Raw genomic sequence first — 22,746 nt, 5'->3', positions numbered from 1 at the left:
CCTCTGTGTGGAGTTTGCATGTTCTCCCCACGTCTGCGTGGGTTTCCTCCAGGTGCTCTGGTTTCCTCCCATAGTCCAAAGACTTTTAGGTCAGGTGGATCGGCCGTACTAAATTGTCCCTAGGTATGACCACGAGTGTGTGTGTGTGTGTGTGTGTGTGTGTGTGTGTGTGTGTGTGTGTGTGTGTGTGTGTGTGTGTGTGTGTGTGTGTGTGTGTGTGTGTGTGTGTGTGTGTGTGTGTGTATGTGTGTGCGCGCGCGCGTACGGGCGGGCGGGCCCTGTGATGGCCTGGCAGCCTGTCCAGGGTGTCTCCCCGCCTGCCGCCCAATGACTGCTGGGATAGGCTCCAGCATTCCCGCGACCCTGAGAGCAGGATAAATGGTTTGGATAATGGATGGATGGATATCAACCGTCAAGTCACATTTGTTTGTACAAATCACAATTTAGTCCCAGAGGGCTTTACAATCATGATTACATTTTGATCAATATATCCCCCCCCCCCAGACCCTTGATTTGGGTGAAGAAAAACTCCACAGAAAAAAAATCTCATCAAGAAAAAAAAATGGTTGAAACCCCAGGAAGAGCAACAGAGGAGAGAATCCCTCTTCCAGAACTGATAGACATGTAATAAGTGCCGAGTGGACAGAATAGACAAGCGGTAACAGATTCACAATTCAAATGGGACTGCACTACATCCTGTAACACCTTTACTGCCCAGTGACATATGAAAGGATCCTATTCGTGGACTTCAGCTTGGTGTTCAACACCATCATTCCAGAAATTCTCTCCTCTAAACTCTCCCAGCTCACTGTGTCCCCTGCAGTCTGTCAGTGAATCACCAGCTTCCTGACAGGCAGGAAACAGCAGGTGAGGCGGGGGGAAGTCATGTCTGGTATACGGACAGTCAGCACTGGTGTTCCCCAGTGATTTGTCCTCTCCCCATTGCTCTTTTCCCTCTACACCAACGACTGCACCTCCAAGGACCCAGCTGTGAGGCTACTGAAGTTTGCAGACGACACTACGGTCATTGGATGGTCATTGGTCATCCATCATCCAGGATGGCTACGAGTCTGCATAGGGGGTTGAGCGGCTGGTACTCTGGTGTAGTCAGAACAACTTGATACTGATCATGGTCAAGACAGTGGAGATGAGGGTGGACTTTAGGAGACACCCAATAGCACTGCTCCCCCTCACAATAGCCAACAGGCCTGTGTCAACCGTGGAGACCTTCAGGTTTTTTGAGAACTGCCATTTCCAAAAACCTAGGGCCAAATGTATAAATTGTGCATACACATGAAAACTACTAAACCCACTTCCCACGCAGTTTTCCAAATGTATAAAAATCCACGGGTGGTGAGAATCTGCCTGCTGGTATGCATCTTTCACACCTCCACTTTCCACACAGGTTTCTGAATGTATAAAAAATCATGGGCAGTGAGAATGTGCACACATCTTTCACACCATGCGTTCTGTATATGCAGTCCTGAGTCCGATAAGTGTGATGATGTGAGTTGGCAAAAAAGGATAATAAAAGTTTGAATTTGGGTGAAATTTTATTTAGAGCTTCTTTTTTTTTTCTTTCACTATGTTGTCTTCTGATGTAAATCATATTTTTTTTTAAAAAAAACCTTCACTGTGATTACATAGTGATGCGTGACTGGTTACCAAACTTTATTTTTTATTTTTGGAATTTGCACTAGTTTTGGATGATTGTGGTATATGAGGGAAAAAAACACGTGGGAAACGATGTACGTGGGGTTTTATAGACCTGACAAAAAGACTGCGTATGCATGGTCCCTGTTTTGTGTGTATACAGATTTCTCCAACTAAATATACACAGAGTTTTATACATTTAGCCCCTGAAGTAGAGACCAACATAGGCTCTAATCTCAGAAAGCCCAGCAAAAGATGTTCTTTCTGCAGCAACTGAGGAAATTTGGTCTGCCACAGGAGCTGTTGAGCCAGTCTACGCCACCGTCACTGAACCTGTCCTGTGCAAATTCATCATGGTCTGGTTCGATGCAGTAGCAAAAAAAAAGGATAGACACATGGGGCGCCCCGGTGGGTCACCTGGTAGAGTGTGTACCACATAAGGCTGAGTCCTTACCCCAGCTGCCTGAGTTCGAATCAGGCCCGGGCCCTTTGCTGCATTTCATCCCCTCTCTCTCCCCTGCCTTTCCTGTCTCTCTCTCTGCTATCGCGATGCAATAAAAGCAGAAAATGCCAAAAAAAAAAAAATCTAAAAAAGGATAGAAACAGACTACAACAGACAGTAAGGTTGGCACAAAAAAAATCATTGGTGCTCCCTTGCTCACCCTGCAGGACTTGTTTAAACACCTCTATACCCCGGAAACAGGCAGGCACAATCAGCACTGACCACCCACACCCAGGACACAGTTTGTTTGAACTCCTACCCTCTGGCAAGCAATGGGCACCAAAACCACCAGATATAGGACAGAATTTTCCCCCCACAAATCATCTCTGTCATGAACACTTAACAGTATGGTGCAGGAACAGACACTTACTATGTAAATATGACACTTTGGAAATAGCCCCCTCTGATCAAGATGTCTCACCTACATATTTACGATGTGCACTACTTCTTTAAACTAGAAGTGTAATACAAATGTACAATTGTAAATACACGTACAACTGCTGTATATTGGCTACCAATTATCGCTGTTATTGTTGTGGTTGTAACATAGGTTAACATTGCAATAAGGTATATATTATGGTATGTAGTTGTAAGGTGGGTGTTAGGTGAATATATAGTGTATACTTCTGGTACATATGTATATGTTATTTTCTTTGCCGTTTGGCTCCAGTGACAGCTGATGATTGCATATAGCATGAAATTGGCTTGAACTGTCTGTTAAAGAATTACTTGAATCACTGGATTACTTCTGGTACATAAAATAATATACAGAGCCTTGCAGAAGTATTCAACCCCCTTGACAGTCGTCACTAATTTCTGGATTATAGAAGATACTCACACATCTGTTCCTCAACGATATTATTTTTGTGAACCCATAAGCTCTAACAACATGCTCCCAAAGCAAAATTAGTTATATTTCGCTGACTTTTTGTAAATAAATTAAAAACTAAAACATAGTGCTTGTATAAATATTCAACCCCCACATATCAACACTTTGTAGAGTACCCTTTTGCTGCAATAACAGCCATGATTCTCTTTGGGTAAATATGTACAAGCTTTGCACATTCTTCTGGAGTAATGTTTGCCCATTCTTCTTGCCAGAATGTGTACAGGTCTTGCAGGTTGGTGGGATGGCGCCTCTGGACTGCGATTTTCAGTCTGCCACAGATTTTCAATGGGGTTGAGGTCCGGACTTTGACTTGGCCACTCCAAAACGTGCTTCTTTTGGTTGCTGAGCCATGCCATTGTTGCTTTAGCCTTGTGCTTAGGATCGTTGTCCTGCTGGAAGGTGAACCTTTTCTCAAGCATCAATTTTATGGCAGACTAACAGTTTTTCTTCCAATCCAAAGGAATTGAATCAAGTGCAGCTGGACTTGGTAGTATTTATCCGTGAAGACGTTTCGCCTCTCAATCAAAAGGCTTCATCAGTTCGTGCCTTTCTGACTAGACCAAGCTGGGCTGACTGGCTGGTGATGAAACTCAGATATTTATCCTCTTTGGAGTCGTTATCAGAGCTAATGATGTCCATGGCTCTTTGTGATCCGATGTTAAGCAGCGACGGTCATTGTAGTAGTTTCGACTTCGTTAGTGCTCCATTCAGTGGTCATGAGTCGTTGAAGCCGTTAGTGACCGACTGTTGTTCTTGGAGGCTAAGCTTCTTGAGTCTCCTGGGTAGAGATGAAAGGACGGCATTGTAAGTGGGAGATAGGTGGTGTCGCAGACCTCCTCCTCTGTTGAGGGATGGTTTTTCCATGTCCAAAATGTGTACGATGCTGTCCTCGAAGGAGTGTGTCTGCTCCTTTAGGTGTAGATAAACTGCTGAGTCTTGTCCTGAGGAGTTTGGCCTTCTGTGTTGGGCCATCCGTTTGTGTAGTGGTTGTTTGGTTTCTCCTATGTATAGGTCAGTGCAATCCTCATTGCATTGTACAACATACACTAGATTGCTTTTTTGGTTGTGTGGTACACGGTCTTGAGGATGAACCAGTCTTTGTCGGAGTGTGTTGCTGGGTTTGAAGTATACCGGGATGCGGTGCTTGTTAAAAATTCTCCTGAGTTTCTCGAAGACCCCAGAAACATACGGGATGACTATGTTATTCCTACGTTCCTATGTTACACCACCTATGTTACACCACCTATCTCCCACTTACAATGCCGTCCTTTCATCTTTACCCAGGAGACTCTCAAGAAGCTTAGCCCCCAAGAACAACAGTCGGTCACTAACGGCTCCAACGACTCATGACCACTGAATGGAGCACTAATGAAGTCGAAACTAACACCCCCAACGACCGTCGCTGCTTAACATCGGATCACAAAGAGCCACGCATATCAATACCTCTGATAACAACGGGCATTGCCAAACATCGGAACACAAAGAGCCATGGACATCATTAGCTCTGATAATGACTCCAAAGAGGATAAATATCTGAGTTTCATCACCAGCCAGTCAGACTAGCTTGGTCTAGTCTGAAAGGCACAAACTGATGAAGCGTCTTGATTGAGAGGTGAAACGTCTTCACGGATATACTATACCAAGTCCAGCTGCACTCGATTCAATTCCTTTGGATAACCATGACATGGATGAATGAGAACATTCACAGACGTTTTCTTCCAATATTTCCCTTTTTTTAGCTCCATCCATTCTTCCCTCAATTTGAACAAGGTTCCCAGTGCTTGCAGATGAGAAGCAGCCCATAGGATTATGCTGCCGCCGCCATGCTTCAGTGGAGGGAGGGTGTTTTTTTAGGGCATGAGCATTGTTAGGTTTGCGCCACACATAACACTTTGAGTTTTGGCCAGAAAGCTCAACTTCTGTCTCATCTGACCACAAAATCTTTACCCACATCCTAACTGGGTCTCTCTCATGCTTAGTAGCAGAACTCCAAGCGTGCTTTTATAAGCATAGTTTTGGGCAATGGCTTCTTTCTTGCCACCCTCCCATACAGGCCAGATTTACGCAGAGCCCGTGATATGGTTGACTTATGCACATTTACTCCAGTTTAAGCCACCGACCTTTGGAACTCCTTCAAAGTGATTGCAGGATCATCTGTGGCTTTCCTCACCAGCCCACGTCTTGATCGGACACTTAGCTTTGAGGGACGGCCAGTCCTGCAAAGCGTCTGGGTGGTGTGATACAGCTTCCACTTTCTGACAATGGATCCAACAGTGTTCCATGGGGCATCCAAACACTTGGATATTGTTTTGTATTTCTTTCCCGCCTTTTGCATTTTAATCACTTTGTCTCTTACTTCAGTATTATGCTCCTTTGTTTTCATTTTCTGATGGAATTTACATCCCGGCTAATACCTTTACACCGAGTGCTATTTATATCCATAAACGAGACCATTACACTAATATCTTACAGGTGCACACTAATTATGTAACAATTGTGTTTACCTGAGTTTGTTTTAGGAATAATTTGTCATTTGTGTAAACTTGGAGCTTTCAGAGCACAAGGGGTTGAATACTTATTACTTATTTTAGATACTTATTTTAGTTTTTAATTTATTATTAAAAAATCAGGGAAACATAACTTATCTTGGCATTGGGAACATGCTGTTAGAGTTTATGGGTTCACAAAAATAATATTGTTCAGAAACAGATGTGTGAGTATCTTTTTTAATCCAGAAATTAGTGATGACTGTCAGGGGCGTTGAATACTTTTGCAAGGCACTGTAGTGTTTTGTAATAGGAGTATATAGCATTGCATGGGCATGATGGGTTGTGGAGTTATGGTATATGGTATAGTGTATGGGCAATATACACTCACTGGCCACTTTATTAGGTACACCTTGCTATTACCGGGTTGGACCCCCTTTTGCCTTCAGAACTGCCTTAATCCTTCGTGGCATAGATTCAACAAGGTACTGGAAACATTCCTCAGAGATTTTGATCCATATTGACATGATAGCATAACGCAGTTGCTGCAGATTTGTCGGCTGCACATCCATGATGCGAATCTCCCGGTCCACCACATCCCAAAGGTGCTCTATTGGATTGAGATCTGGTGACTGTGGAGGCCATTTGAGTACAGTGAACTCATTGTCATGTTCAAGAAACCAGTCTGCGATGATTCGAGCTTTGTGACATGGCGCGTTATCCTGCTGGAAGTAGCCATCAGAAGATGGGAACACTGTGGTCATAAAGGGATGGACATGGTCAGCAACAATACTCAGGTAGGCTGTGGCGTTGACACGATGCTCAGTTGGTACTAAGGGGCCCAAAGTGTGCCAAGAAATTATCCCCCACACCATTACACCACCACCACCAGCCTGAACCGTTGATACAAGGCAGGATGGATCCATGCTTTCATGTTGTTGACGCCAAATTCTGACCCTACCATCCGAATGTCGCAGCAGAAATCGAGACTCATCAGACCAGGCAACGTTTTCCCAATCTTCTATTGTCCAATTTTGGTGAGCCTGTGCGAATTGTAGCCTCAGTTTCCTGTTCTTAGCTGACAGGAGTGGCACCCGGTGTGGTCGCCTGCTGCTGTAGCCCATCTGCCTCAAGGTTCGACGTGTTGTGCGTTCAGAGATGCTCTTCTGCATACCTCGGTTGTAATGAGTGGGTATTTGAGTTACTGTTGCCTTTCTATCAGCTCGAACCAGTCTGGCCATTCTCCTCTGACCTCTGGCATCAACAAGGCATTTTCGCCCACAGAACTGCCGCTCACTGGATATTTTCTCTTTTTCGGGCCATCCTCTGTAAACCCTAGAGATGGTTGTGTGTGAAAATCCCAGTAGATCAGCAGTTTCTGAAATACTCAGACCAGCCCGTCTGGCACCAACAACCATGCCACGTTCAAAGTCACTTAAATCACCTTTCTTCCCCATTCTGATGCTCGGTTTGAACTGCAGCAGATCGTCTTGACCATGTCTACATGCCTAAATGCATTGAGTTGCTGCCATGTGATTGGCTGATTAGAAATTTGCGTTAACGAGCAGTTGGACAGGTGTGCCTAATAAAGTGGCTGGTGAGTGTAGTCTATAAGCAATATGGTATAATAATATGAGCATAGGTTCTTGATTATTCAGTGATAACAAAACTGTAGCAACATGCCTGTTACATGCTTGCTTCCATTGTCCTGTTGTTGTGCCATTTATTCGTCTGTTTTTTTGTTTTGTTTGAATTTTTTTTTGTGTGTGTGTGAGTGATGCTTGCGAGTGCTAGAAGCTGCTGCGTATTGGAGTCAAATTCCTCATTTGCACAGGCACACTTGGTCAGTGAAGTTGATTGTGATTCTAATTATTCAACCATAACAAGATTGTATAGTAGCGACATACCTGTTGTGCATACATACTTTTCCCCAATTTGCTGTTATTCCATTTGCTTCTTCTGTTTTTGTTTTTTTGTTTTTTCTGTTTGCTTTCTTTTTTTCTTTTTCTTTTTTTTTTGGTGAGTGATGTCTGCAAGTACTCGAAGCTGCTGTGTACTGGAGTCAAAGTTGATTCTGATAGCAACCCAATAAGACACAAAATGGTTACAACAAAATTAAATAGTTGCAGCTATATAAGATTAATATGTAACAGGTGAAACCTAGCCTGATGTTTATATGAATTATAGGGAAACAGTGAAAATTTATATATTTTGATGCATTGAGGAACCCCCCTAGTAGAATGTGAGGCGTCCTTCACAGACACTTCCACAGAGCAGGTATGACCCCAAGAATAAACACCGTTCAAATCCCGTGTTACCTCCGGCTTGGTTGGGCGTTCGGGTGACCCTACAGACACAACTGGCTGTGTCTGTGGGTGGGAAGCCGGATATGGGATATGTCCTGGTCACTGCACTAGCGCCTCCTCTGGTCAGTTGGAGTGCCTATTCGGGGGGGGGGGACTGGGGGGAATAGTGTGATCCTCCCACGCATTACGTCTCCCTGGCGAAACTCCTCACTGTCAGGTGAAAAGAAGTGGTTGGCAACTCCACATGTATTGGAGGGGCATGTGGCACTCTGCAGCCCTCCCCGGATCAGCAGAGGGGGTGGAGCAGTGACCGGGATGGGGTAATTGGCTGGAAACAATTGAGTAGAAAAAGGAGGGGGGAAGTAAAAAACAAAACAAAAATAACAAAACAAAACAGTTGATTCAGTGCCACAGAGCCCTGGAGAAAGGATAAAGCTCTCATGCACACAGGAGGCAACCGTAGGCACAACTTTCGCAACAGATGGAGTGCATTGCCTCTGTCACTTGTGTTACAGCTCTTCTGCTTTGTGGCCTTAGGATCATACCAACATGTTTTCAGCCCAAAATAAAAAAAGAGAGAGAGAGGGAAAAAGAATTGCATTGCACCAGAATAACTTTTGCTGAATGATTTTAGATACACCCTTCCATCGTAAAAAAAAAAACAAAAAACTTTTGATTATGAAATAACAGTAGTTGGTATTGATATTTTTGTTAATGTTCTTATTAACATACCACATTTAATATGCAGTACAAATACACACACATACAGGGCTTTCCTGTTCTCACGGAGGCTTGTTTCTTCTGGTTCTGTTTGTGATTAAGGGCCTCTAATGTGGTGTTTACTGTTAGTAGGAACATCAGTCTGCTTCTATTTAGTCATTCAACATTTGCTCTCCGTGACTACGGAGGAGGGAAACCAGATTTGCTTAGCAGTTCCTTTTGCCAATTAGAAGGCAATTTCAGTTGATGATACCTTTCTTTAATGGCGTTGGCCAAAACATGGAAGCAATTCAGTCATTTACGAAACATTTAAGGTTTAACCCTACAACGTATTGTGAAGACATTACCATAAATACTAACAGCCAGGCAGTACACACTTTGTGCCTTCTAGCCCTTACAGCTTGGCCAGCTAACGTATAGCAATGATTAAATGGTTGCACTGAAAATACTGGACAGTGAACATGCAGACTTTCTTCCTGATCCACAAATACCAATGCTGTTTGGTTCTCTTGTGTGCATATGATGTTCTCCCTCCATTAACCTGCTGTCAGAGATGCTTCATTTCTGAAGCCTGTCTGCAGAACACTGAGGTGCTCCTCTGACCTGGCAGTGGGTGAGGCCTCTCCTTAGGCAGTCCCTCTGTGAAGATGTTATTTGTCATGACTAGGGCTGTCCGATATGACCAACATCTCATATCACGATATAGGTCATTCATATCACGATAATGATACATATCACGATATAGGTCATTCATATCATGATAATGGTACATATCATAATATAGGTCATTCATATGATAACGATACATATCACAATATAGGTCATATCACGATAACGATACATATCACAATATAGCACATTTGGAAATTCAATGAATAAATAGTTTATGTAAAATGACCACATGGAAAGGTCTATATCTTATTGCATTTTGAATTATATACTCGACAAATAAAAGCCACTTACTCATATTTGATCATTTTTTTCCCCTTTTATTTAGAACCTTTGCAAAAATTTTCAATTAAGCATGTAACAAAATATACAATATTAATGTCTGGGGTTTGTTTTGAGCACTCGACTGGACTTTTGCAGCTCTCACCTGTAGACTGTCTCTGTACTGTTTGACATGATTCTTGGTAAAAGAGACTAGCAGTGTTTGAGTCTGTTGTGGGGACTGGTGTACGGCATATTTTGCAAAGTACGGCTTTCTGGTCCTTGTCAGACTTTTCATACCCAAACCACGTCCATACGATAGAAGTAGCCCTTCTTTTAGGTACAAGCTCCTCGTTTTTGTCCTGGCTAGTCGGAGGCCTTCTGTTCGGAATTATCCCATTCTGCACTACGTTCACTGTCCTCCATGTTTTTTGTGTTCATCATCATCATCATCAGTTCCGTAACCTATGGAGGTCGTAGGAGCGCAGCTAATGCCTCAGCAAGTCTCTTCCACTGTTTATGGTGATTGAGTTTGGTTGAGCCGTGATTGTGTTTCAGTAGGGGGAGTAGCTGGTGGTTCCTGTCTCCTCTCCAGGTATGGATGGCCATTGGTTCATAGAGGAACTCATCCGCCCTTTGACAGGTTTTGTTTTTAGTCGTGCTGGGTGTCCACACACCCTCCTCACAACACCACAAGGGTTGAAGTGGGGGTGCCGGTTTAGTCGCCGACGACCCGACGGTTGCAGTTTAACGTTGTACCCAGGACATTGTCTTGCCTTCATGCAAATTTCCTGCATGTGTCCGTACTGTAGAAAGGGTCGTCCAAATGATGAAAAATATTGTGATTTGGAACACAAAAAAATAAACGATAGAGCTTAATATGAAATGATGACGTTTTCTAGCATCACATGCTATATATCGTCATATTGCACAGCCCTGGTCATGACTAATTCACCCCAGGGCTGGTCGAGCCGAGGAAGCTGCTGAACACTACTCTGCTATGAACTTGCTCTTTGGGCTGCAATCCAGACCCTTTTATCGAGCATTAGGGTTCGCTTTCTTAGCCGCAAGGGAGATCTGAAACCAAGGGTAGACCCAGACCTACAGTATCTTACAACCGCTGACCAGGGATTTCTTAGTCTAGGCAGTTGTGTTTGAACTTCATCTTACTTTGTTTGTGTTTGCATTCCTCTCTAATGAGTGAAGAAAATTAAACAAGGCTATATGCGTTGCTGGTACTTTCCGTTTTCAATGAGGCTTGTAAGTTGGCCTTTGCTTTTGTTGATGCTTAAAAAGCAGAGTCCAAAACTGTTAATTAGCCATTTCACTGAAGTCAGCCATCAAGTTGACAATGACAGTCTTGTTTAACCCATTTTGTTCACAAATTCTTGATATTTCCAATGCTTTCTCCCACTATGTTAATGTTTTTCTCCTCACTTTCTTTTCTTTTGAAGGGCCACACAGCCATGTTGAATGATGGGTGCTGGAACCCCAAGATTAAGCAAGAGTTTATGACCTGCTCAAATGATGGGTATGTCTCCAAAAAGACTATATCTTCTTTTACTGGCATGCACTTTTATGTAGGGATATATAGCCAATACCTCTCTGCTTAAAGCCTCGTGTACTTGGAGTTTAAAAAGAATACCAGATACCTGTAATTTCTGGATTGGTTTTCATTAGGTACAGCAATGACCAATATGGCCACACCATGCGCAGAAATAGATAGTGGCAATTGTTTTTGGCATGTTAGTAATGAATGCTATCACTGATTTGATAAAGGTTTCATAAACTAGAAACTCCACAAATTAACTTTAGCACAATATTCAAGCAATGACCAAATAACCTTAGTGGAGGAGCTACACAGAGAAAAGCTGCTCTGCTAATGAGTAAAAATTAAATCCTTATAGCGTTCTTTACAAATTCTGATTATTTAAAAAAAAAATTTTTTTTAATGACAGCATCAAATAAGCCTCACCCATACTGCTCCTATGAAGCACGGTATCGCCTCTTTTTTTTAACTGGTCTTTACTTGCTAAAACAGGTTAAATTGAATTATTTCAGATAATTTTTTAATGTAATCATATCCTACAGTTTTGCCAGAAGGATGTTGATATTGGTATTTACTTAATTAGAATATTTACACAGCACTTTCTGGATCAAGTAGTGTATGGCATTTCCAAGGTGGTGTAATAAATGTATGGATTTCTGCTTGCTCCCATTCCTTCTGTTACCAGCAGGGAGTCCTCTAAACCAAACTATGTCAATGGAGAACTTGGCACGGCCCCATCTAGCAGTGTGTTGACACACAATTTTTCACTAAAAGTGGTCCCAAATGAAGTCATTTTTAAATGCAATCAATAACTTAGACCAATGTGAATTTCCAATGGGCTAAATATCATAAGTTCAGTAAAAACTAGATATTTTTTCTGCTTAGAATTGGCGCTCTATGACTGCAATAGCTGTAACCTACTGGTGTGTGTGTGTGTGTGTGTCTGTCTGTCTTTGTACATGTGCACCAGTGTGCAAGCATCTGCACACATGTACATGGGGAGAGAGAGACTACATTGATGAGTCTAAGTGAGTGTGACAGGCAGCAGTGCAGAAACCCTGGGCTATCATCATTGAAAACAAGGGCCTAGCTTTGTGGGCAGGCCTCAGCCCAATGTTTACCAGTGTTACTACTCTCCCAGATGTGGTGGCTGGTTTATTTAGCTCTTACCGAGGCTCTGGAAATCCTCCCCTCGCACGTTAGCACTGAGTGTTGCTCCTGGCCAGTGCACAGGAGTAAAAGGGAGAGGAGTGTACAGGGAGCCATTCACAGACGGGCCAGTTGCATTTGTGGACGGTCCACAGTGGCAGAGCAGGTCATTTCAGCACCCTGAGCCGTGGGGACGGGGAGAGGGAGGAGGAAAAGTGGGAGGAAGTGTTTTGTTGTGTGGTGGTTTAGGTGTTTTGTCTTTTTGACCCCATGTCAAATGACAGCCTGGATCCAAGTACAATGAAGCAACCAATGTTCTTTCTGACTGTTTCATTTTTTTTCTAAATGGACAGAATTTGGTATCAATGTGAAAATGCTTTGCTGTGTGTGTGTGTGTGTGTGTGGGGGGGGGGGCGCAGCAACAGCATGAGATGTTGGATTGCCATCTTTATGCAACTGTATTATGGTCGTAGGGAAGTCCCTGACATTTAAGTATACAACAAGGACAGAGGTGTCAGATTTCTTCTCTTCAGGGGTTGCCCTAAAAATGCTGCAGAAAGACAACGAATTTGTGTAACGTATAACCTGATGAAATAGGTAAGTAAAGATGCAGAATACAACTCGTTTAAAGAGTGAAATTAAAGAACCACAGCTCTGTATGGAAGCATTACAGACCGCAGAAGTCCTTGCTGTTATCACTGTTTGTTTTAAGCTCTGTTTTTCTTTTCTTTTTTTTGTATTTTCTCCCATTTTTCTTCCCAATTGTATTCGGCCAATTGTCCCACTCTTCCGAGCTGTCCCAGTTGCTGCTCCACCCCTCTGCCGATCCGGGGAGGGCTGCAGACTACAACATGCCTCCTCCGATACATGTGGAGTTGCCAGCCACTTCCTTTCACCTGACAGTGAGGAGTTTCACCAGGGGGACATAGCGCATGGGAGGATCATGCTATTCCCCCCCAGTCCCCCCACCCCGAACAGGCGCACCGACCGACCAGCAGTGGCGGCTGGTGCTAACAAATTAGGGGGGGAGCACTTTACCTTGGCACAGCACACCTGACAGCTGCTTTGATGTCCTCACAGTCACAGAGTTTTTAGGAAGCACCGGAGAACCCGAAGTAGTCACACGGGTTTGTTTCAATGGTTGAACAACTTTCCTTAGGGGCTCTTAATATAACAAGAACCAACCTGTTAATCTGTTATTTTTACATTTTTTATTCCGTTAATCTCATTGGCATGTGGGTACCCCAGTCTCAAGGGCTGCTTTGATCAATGATCTGTTTTGTTAAATTGAAGTATGCTGTAACAAAAACTAGAACAGCAAATTGGCATTTGCCTTAGAACTCCCAACAAGTCAAAAAACTGGTCAGTGGAACATCATGTTGGTGGTTAATGGGCTGACGAAATAGGCGTTCAGCCCTCCTGGTTAAAGGTTCTATAATTCTGGTGGGAGCATCTCCTAATCTTTTTGTCCTTACCATCCTCCCCCACCACATACTCCTTCCTACTGTTTCATTAATGTCCATCTATGGCGCCATCTGAAAAGGTAGAGAGCGTTCACAGACTGAAGTTTGCATTCTTCTTAACAATGGTGGGGGGGGGGGGAATCGGGCCAGTGATAACCAGCCCATGCCTGTTACTTGCTGTGCGTCTGCCCATACAACAGAGCGAGATCAAGGTAATCCCAGCCTATTGAGAGAGTCTTCATTGTCTTGATTTGTGAATAGGTTATTGATCGTGATCACTAGACCGCCAGCCCCCTAATTACAATCCTCACAAGTTGGGTGGAATTCAATTCACATGAACGTCTTAATCAACCAAGACTTTTCCCTTGAGGGGTAGTCGGTGAGGAGGAAGACCCTAAAAAGCGCCTTAATAATACAGCAGCAGGGTGGTAGTAATTATTCCTGCACACTGATGGATGAATGCCATCACTCTGGAGACCGGCTTCAATGTGGACCTCGTGACTCTCGCTAACGTGGTCAGTACTTGGACTGGGATGGAGTTTCTGTTAACCTGTCATTACTTTTAAGAGGGCAGTTTTCAAATAGCATGTTCAATGTTTGCTAATAACATTATTCATGTTTGATCCCGGAGGGACTAAATGTGCATTCAGCTAATTCTTTGCTGAAAGAATGGACACCTTTTTGAAAGCCTCAGATGAATTGTCCTCTGGCAACAATCAGTTCTTAGAATGTGAAGGAAGAAGTATGCACGAGTTCTGTCCCTGGTGTGACTATCACTTGCCAAGATTAGGCTGAACGTAAACAAAAAAAAAAGACTCAAACTTTATCACAATAGTGTGTTTTGGGAGTTGCAGCCTTTTTTTAGTAAAGCAGACTGTTTACGTGCAACTTCTAGAATTGTTTTAGTTGTTAATGGAAAATAAAATGGATACAGGTTTCCACTAAATAGGCCATGGATTAGTAGCTACGACTTTAAGAAAAACAATACATGAAAATAAGCATGCTTTTCTAGGTGCAGAACAATAATCTTACACCTGGATAAAGAAAGCAAAAGTCACTTCTGTGAGGCTGTGTCATAAAAAGAAAATTGTAGGGATGTTTTCCAGGAGAATGAATGCTAGGGATTCTCCTAATGCTGGCCTGGTGTCAGGGCTGCAGCTGGACTTGGTTGTGTAGCGCTACACCCAGAGGACAATATGGAACATGCCTTTACTGTTGGAAAAAAAGTATTTTTTCATGTACTTAGCCCAAACACATAACCTAATGCACAATATACACCCCCTTCCTTCTCTCTCTCTCTCTCTCTCTCTCTCTCTCTCTCTCTCTCTCTCTCTCTCTCTCTCTCTCTCTCTCTCTCTCTCTCTCTCTCTCTCTCTCTATATATAAAATCCAGTGAGTCAAGTAAATTCTTTATGAGACAGTACAAGCCTGTTTCATGCCATAAACCAGTGTTCCCAACCCAGTCCTCAAGGAACACCTATCTTTCAGATTTTCTTTGCAACCCTGAATAGGTACCTGTTTGTAGTTATTCAACCAATCAGCAATGAATTATGTCAGATGTTGCACACCTTGCATAATTAAGTGCTGTGAGATGATTGGTGTTCCTTGAGGACTGGGTTGGGAAACACTGCCATAAACAATCATCAGCTGTTAATAAAGCTACTCGTGAAAGAACATACCTTTTACTGCCTCGTCATGCACATCACGTGCACAACATCCAATGGGGAAGAGAGAGGTGCGACATTCAAAAATTCAAAAACACGTGATTGCTAATGGTTTGCTGGGGGGGGGGGGTTTGTCTATTGGCACGATTTATTTATAATTACAAAATAGGTGCTTATATCTGTCTGCAGCTGCTGGCCAATTCATTCCTGTTATTCAATGTGGACATTTCTGGTTTGCAAATGATAAGGTATTTTTCAGTTAGACATAGATTGCACATTTTACTGCTGGTTGAATATGCTTTGTTCTTTGAGAGGATTTTCCAGGTGGTTGAATAATTAATCTTTCTGTCCGCCAATGACCAAATGTAACGGCTTAAAGATGTTACATTTTTTAAACCGTTGTTTCTAAAGCTACACATGTGTGCATTAAACCTCTTTTTGAATGTTCCCTCTGTTAGACCGACGTATGTCTCTATTTTGCCGTTGTCATCTCTCGTTACTGTAGCTTGGTAGATAACTCCTTTCGTCTGGCATGTTCTTTCGAGTGGGCACGAGTCGTTCACATGGCAGTTGCAGCTGGGGGAGTCCTGTTGTGATGAAGGTGTCATTGATTTGTTGATGTTTCTTGTGTTGTGGGATGATATTATTTGTTGAATGTTAGGCATGCAGCTGTAACTAATTTTGGTGGTGTTCCTATTAAATATCTTCCTCAGTTGATGGTCCGGGGTAAAACACTTATCCAAAAGTTAAAAAAACTGCTTCCCGATGTTTGTGGCTACAGTATCACTGTACGATGGGTTGTACCAGGTGATGTTTCGTCTTCTGCTACGTTTGTTGATTTGCTGGCAGTCAGTATTTAATGGAGGGTTGTACTTGAGCTTAAAATTGCAGCTGCTCTTTTGTAATGCATCTTGGTATGGGGGTGCAGGTTCATTGAAGATGGACTCATTAGATGATAATTTTGAGAGTCTTCTATTAATGCTTTCTGGGATGATCTTCAAGATAGAGGGTGGGTGGTTGCTTTCGCTATGGACATACTGCAGCGTGTTGTTGGGCTTAATGTACGGCTTGTATGTGCCGTTCCTAAGGTCCATTGAGATGTCCAGAAAGTCAGTTTGTTTTTTGTTTGCTTCAATTGGGATTTTTAGCCCATTCTTTGAGGATATTTTGCATATAGACGAAATAGGCTTGTACTTTTTCGTCTATATGCATTATAACTATATGAACAACAAGCATAACTATATGAATTAAAGTTTTTTTCCTACATCTATCTTTATATGTATAGATGTAGGGCAAAAACTTTTAATACATAGCAGTACAAGCTTGTTTCATGCGTCGCACACTCATCAGCTGTTAATGTGATTCAGCAAAGAAAAATACACAGTATACGTTGCCCAGCATCACGCCCCTAATTTTGGTGGACAGCAACCAATCGGAGGAGAAAACATTTAAACTATAGCAAGCAATGGGGTAGGTAGTTACGATGCACAGCAACCAATGGTGGGGTAGAAAACATTACAACCAATGGGGTAAGGGACTGGGGCTTGTTTTGAAAAAGCATTGTTGAAATAGCATACATTTAGAATATAACAAGGTAATTTGTGTAAATCATATAGTGGGGTGGTGTTGGGGCACAGTTGGAAGGACAGGCAGTTAAAATATAAAAAAATTAAAAAAACACATCTAATAAATGTCATATGTGTATCATCTAATGGGGGGGTAATAAAGACTTTTTACTTATAGTTACAAAGGAGATATTTTTTTCGGTGTCTACAACTGGTGGCCAATTTGTGTCTACTATTCAAGGTGGACATATATGGTCTGCAAATAATAAAATACTTTTCTGCCAAGCACAGGTTACATCTTTTACCGCTAATTGAATATGCGTTGCTCTTTGTAAGGATTTTCCATGAGACAGAATAATTGATATTCTTGTCTACCAATGACCAAATGTGGCGGCTTAAGGCCGTTGCATTTCTTGCATGTTCATTTCTGAAGCTACTCATATGGGTTTTAAACCTAATTTTAAAAGGGCCTTCTGTTAATCCACCATAAGTGTCCACATTGCAGTTGTCTTCTGTATATAACTTTGTTAAAAGAAACACTCAACAGTAGGGAAAGTGCTCAACAAATAAGGAGCAAAATAATCCAGTGAGTCAAGTAAATTCTTTATGAGATAGTAAAAGCCTGCTTCATGCAGTAAGCAATCATTTTATATATACATACGTTTATATATAAAGACACATATATATAAAAGAGTCATTTCTGGAAAGAACCATAGAAATAAACCAAGGTAAGCATTTTTACAGCTTTATGGCACCCTTAGAATCTAGTAATGGATGTTGCTATATTAACGGGTGTTGTCATGTGAGTCGTCAGTACCTCCCATTTAAAGTTCATGTTCTTTTTATTTGAATTGATCTTTCTGGGAATTTTGAGCTTGTCTAGTAAGCTTGTTGCGCTATTTATGTTTTACTATTGGTTTTATGTTTGTTATAGTGTGTGTGTGTGTGTGTGTGTGTGTGTGTGTGTGTGTGTGTGTGTGTGTGCGTGCGTGCGCGCGCGCGCGCGCGTGCGTACGTACGTGTGCGTGTGCGTGTATATATCTAGTTTTACAGGAAGCTTAAACTGCCTTTAGCCAAAAGGTTATAAGTGGATTGGGTATGTTGATAAAGGTTTTAGAGCATGAGAGTCAGGACCTCTGTGCAATTAAAGGAGGTCTGTGTGATGATGTATAGATATAGATGTAAAGCCAGGCATCACACAGGCTGACAGGACATGCTGGGGCAGATGACACAGTTTGACACTTCCAAGTTCATCCACAGTCCAGTGCACCTCTAACTGCTGGCGGCCTTACACTGCAAGTGTCCCATGTCCTGCTCAAGAATGCACATATCATGCCTTTAAAGTAATGCATCCATGCTTTCTTCTCTGGCTGAAGTAGCAGCTAAATTGTGACCTCTAGTGATTTAAAGTATGAATACAGTGTTTATTTTCTTTTCATACTGGACTAAAATGGCTAATTTCACCTGTGCATTTTTAGCAAGAGAAAGTCTTATCGATAAGCCATTGTGCTTGATCAGATAAGAGGCGTTAACCTCGCGCATATACCCAGTACAGTCCCTTCTGCGCTACTTAAACCTACTTACACCTACGTAAGGTTGTTCTGCTCTCAACGAAACTAATGTTTATGAACTTTTTACTCTTAACTATTCAGCTTTGTTTGACCTCTATTCACAGCATGGGGCCAGTTTAATGATGTGTGCTGCAATTATTGCCTCACTTGCATATTTCATTAGACTGCACTGATTATCTTCCAGTCTCTTTTCTTTCATCCATTAATGCTGACAAATGCAACTTCTTTTCTGCACCTTTACTTTCTCCTTCATCTTTATCAGCTGTGATGGAGCATAGGGGAGTTTGCATGTTTTGATCCCAGTCGTCCCTACTAAAGAAAGCCCCACTTAGCTACTCAACCAACCTATTGGTAACACGCCCCTATCAACAGATTTTGGCCAACATACAGCTGGCTTTCAAAAGAACCAAACTTTGGGTAGCCCATCTTTTCTTTCTCACATTCCAATCCCTCCATCTGGGGAGTTGTTTCGGCCACCCCCCCATCACCCCGCCAGGTCTGAAGCCTGGCATATAGATTATATCTGTGGGGTTAGTTGAGAGGAGGGGGCCTGGTAGGTCTCGCTCTTCAGTTGATTTGTGGATTTGTGTGCTGCCATGTAAAACACAAACGCATCACTGCGGTTGTATAGGTCTCATTTATTACCACATTCACTCTTCTTTGTTGTAAGCATTCTCACCGGAAAAGGGGAGTGCTTATTGAGGAGAAAACAAGGTTGAGGGGCAATGGAAATTGTGGACCGGTCCTATCGCCCCCAATTGATTAGATGAAGAAAACTCATGGAACTCATAACCTAAATATAACTCATAATCTAAATATTCTGTCATGTTCGTGAATTTGAATTGAGGGTAAAATATTTAAAGTTTTTCATTACTGTAACATTCTTACACCAACAAATTATTTTTGATTACCTTTATGTTTACCTTATGCATAAAGGTACAGCTTTTAAGCAGAGATGAGCTTTGGCTTAGCTGCAGCTCTTTTGAATTACACTTTGTAGAGTTTCATTTTTTTAAACTAGCAATGTCTTTATGCATGCTCAATAATCCAGGTAAGAAAATAACAGAAAGTTGATCAGTTCATCTGGACACAACGTTTATTGAGAGAGAAACTTTTCATCACTCATCTAAGTGACCTCTTCAGTCTCAACTGACTGCAGGTATCCCCACCCTTATAATCACTTAGATGACTTACCTGGATTATTGAGTGTATATAAAGACATTTTGACTCATGTTGGCAAGGATTGCCTTAAACTTGTGAGTATGAGCGAATGGCGAGAAGATGGCAGACTACAGGAACCACCTGAGTTTCAGCCTCAGATGCAGACAGAGCGGGATTACACCCAAGAGCCTGCAAATGAAATCTTCAGTCGAGGGCCACCGAGCTAACAAGATCCTCCAGAAGGCATAGAGCCATCTGGTGAAAGAACGGGTGAGAAAAACGAATTTTACTATCAACGCTTTAAAAGCTTGTGGAGCAGATCCAACAGGGAGTCACATCTCGTCTAGATGAGACCACTTTCCAGTGTGTGATTAAGTTCATGGAGAAACAAAATGGTAAGTTGAAAACCAGGCAGCAAAAGAAGTTCGACCTACTTGCTGTACACCAGAGACATCGGCAGACAACGAACGGCGCCCTCAATGGAAGACAAAGAGACGGACGCCAGACACATAATGACGATGTGGACAAGTGGGTGAAGGATCTGTCTGACAAACAACTCACCCAGGCGGATAAAGACATCCTTGCTAAGGGGCTGAATTTTGCTGTCACACCGAGGCAAATCCTGCTAGTGGAAGTGATCACCGCCACAGAATCAGCGATCCATAAAAACATAGCGGACCCGTTAGCGGTGCAACTGTGAATGAAAGTTTCAGCCTGCCTCAGCAATGCGAAGGCACCGCCGTCCAACATCAATAGAGATGAGAGGAAAGCTCTCACGACTCTCAGTAAGGACAATAACGTCGTCATCCTTCCCGGCAGACAAAGGTAGATGCACTGTTGTATTAAACCAGGCAGACTATCATGAGAAAGTTATGACATTACTTAGCGACATGAATACTTATGAGCCCTGAAATGAGATCCAGGCAGTGGTTACAAGAAAAAAGTGATAAATTGTTTGAAGCTGTTGGAACAGGACAATCTTATTGAAAGAATTTTGTACCATAGATTATACCCAGGGGAAACTACACCTCGTCTGTATAGTTTACCTAAGATACATAAACAGGGTGTGCCATTACGGCCTATTGTTTGTATGATTAACTCAGTGACCTATAACATCTCTAAGTTTCTGGCATCTATTCTTAACCCGTTGGTAGGCAGTAATGAATATCACATTCAGAACACTATGGATTTTCTGGATAAGGTGAGGGACATCGTTATGGAGAGAGATGAAAGAATAGTCTCTTATGATGTTACATCTCTCTTCACGTGCGTTCCTGTTGATGAAGCAGTGGAGGTAGTCTGTATGAAATTACAAAATGACCCAACCCTTAGCAATAGGACCACCCTTAACACTGACCAAGTGTGTCTGTTCCTAAAGCTGTGTCTTCAGTCCATATACTTCACATACAGGGGGCAGTACTACAGGCAGAAGCATGGGTGTGCTATGGGTTCCCCAGTCTCACCTATAGTGGTCAACTTGTATATGGAGGAAGTGGAAAAAAGGGCACTGATGTCTTTCCTCGCCATTAGTTCAGATTTGTGGACGACACCTGGGTTAAAATAAATTCCCAGGATGTACCACATTTCACCGACCACATTAACTCTGTGGACAACCACACCAAGTTCACCAGGGAGGATGTGAAAAATTATAAGTTAGCCTTCTTAGACTGAGAAATTGCAATTGGTGATGGGGGACATTTGATTGTTGATGTTAATCATAAACCAACACATACTGATCAGTACTTAAGTTTTGATTCTCATCATCTACTGGAGCACAAACTAGGAGTCATCAGGATGCTGTACCACCGAGCTGACAACGTCCCCACCGACACAGTGGCCGGGGAAGGGGAGAAATCACATATTAAACAGGCCCTGGTTAAGTGTGGTTATCCTAACTGGTCGTTTGTCAAAGCCAGCAAGAGTTTCGGAGTAGTTGAGATGCAAATTTTCCAAACATCGTGTCTCAGTTTCTTTCAAACCCCAAAATACGCTGTGCCAGAAATTGGTTCACCCCAAGGATCGGGTCCCCCGGCAAAAACAGAGCAATATAGTGTACGCTGTTCAGTGCTGGGAGGATTGCCGTGACGTGTACATCGGGGGAACTGGCCGAGAAGATGGCACAACACAGAAGAGCTAGTGCGTCAGGCCAGGACAGTCTACAGGCCAATGGCCACTCTTTCAAGGATGAAGATGTACGCATCTTTGATAGGGAGGAATGCTGGTTTGAATGGGGTGTCAGAGGGGCCATCTGTGTGAAGAGGGAATGACCATCCCTGAACTGAGTTGGGGGGGGGCGCTAAAAGTACATCTGTCACCATCTAACAATAATTCCCAAATCCTCTGTGAATAGAACACATGGCCATTGAAACTCTAATTAATGGTCACAGCAATTTGCATATGAAACCAGCCGTTGATTTCGGTTGTTATGCCACTGTATTGTTTATAAGGGTGGGGATACCTGCAGTCAGTTGAGACTGAAGGGGCCACTTAGATGAGTGATGAAATGTTTCACTCTCAATAAACGTTGTGTCCAGATGAACTGATTCAACTTTCTGCGATTAGACTAGCAATGTTTTTGCTCCTTTATATTTGAATACATCATAGTCCCACAGCTACTGCTACCTACCCTGTCTCTGACAGGTTAGGGTGTACAGTGCATTGTCCTGATTACAAGGTTGACTGAGCCCTAGTGGGCGCTCTGCTGTATCCTCCTGTCTGCCAGCAGTGTCATGTTTTGGAAAACGTGTATGATAAATTGCATTCCAAGTTTTGGGTGCCACGTTAAAGGTTATGTTGTCTTTATTGTCTTGACAGATGCTGGCATTATTATTTAAACACAATGGAGATCACCGTGAGGCAGCATTTGGAATGATTTGTCACCAGTACATGGCTGTCTTTTTCTTACTCACACACACACAAACACACACACACACACACACACACATGCTCCAGTGTATAGCTTGCACAATATATTTATGCATGTGGCAGCTTATTGTGTCATTGTGTTTTAGTAAGAGGTAATTCATCAGACAACATTCAGTCAGATTTAGTGGTACACAGCTATTCATCAAAATGAATTTTATCCGACCCCTGCCAGCCCTCAATTAAGCCATAGTTCTTATTCTGGCATTTGTATTG

At 42.6% G+C, this 22,746-nt stretch overlaps 1 protein-coding gene across 1 annotated transcript in view; it reads left to right on the top strand.

Moving 5' to 3' along the window:
- Nucleotides 1-22,746, top strand: part of LOC130121741 (WD repeat-containing protein 70) — a 66,563-nt gene that overhangs the window by 7,750 nt on the left and 36,067 nt on the right. Inside the window, exon 9 of the mRNA XM_056290611.1 lies at nt 10,941-11,017. Coding sequence (XP_056146586.1) covers nt 10,941-11,017 — 77 coding nt within the window. The remainder of the gene's footprint in view (nt 1-10,940; nt 11,018-22,746) is intronic.

Source organism: Lampris incognitus, chromosome 12 (genome assembly GCF_029633865.1).
Source record: "Lampris incognitus isolate fLamInc1 chromosome 12, fLamInc1.hap2, whole genome shotgun sequence".
NCBI lineage: Eukaryota > Metazoa > Chordata > Actinopteri > Lampriformes > Lampridae > Lampris > Lampris incognitus.
This window is presented reverse-complemented; position numbering and strand designations above follow the sequence as displayed.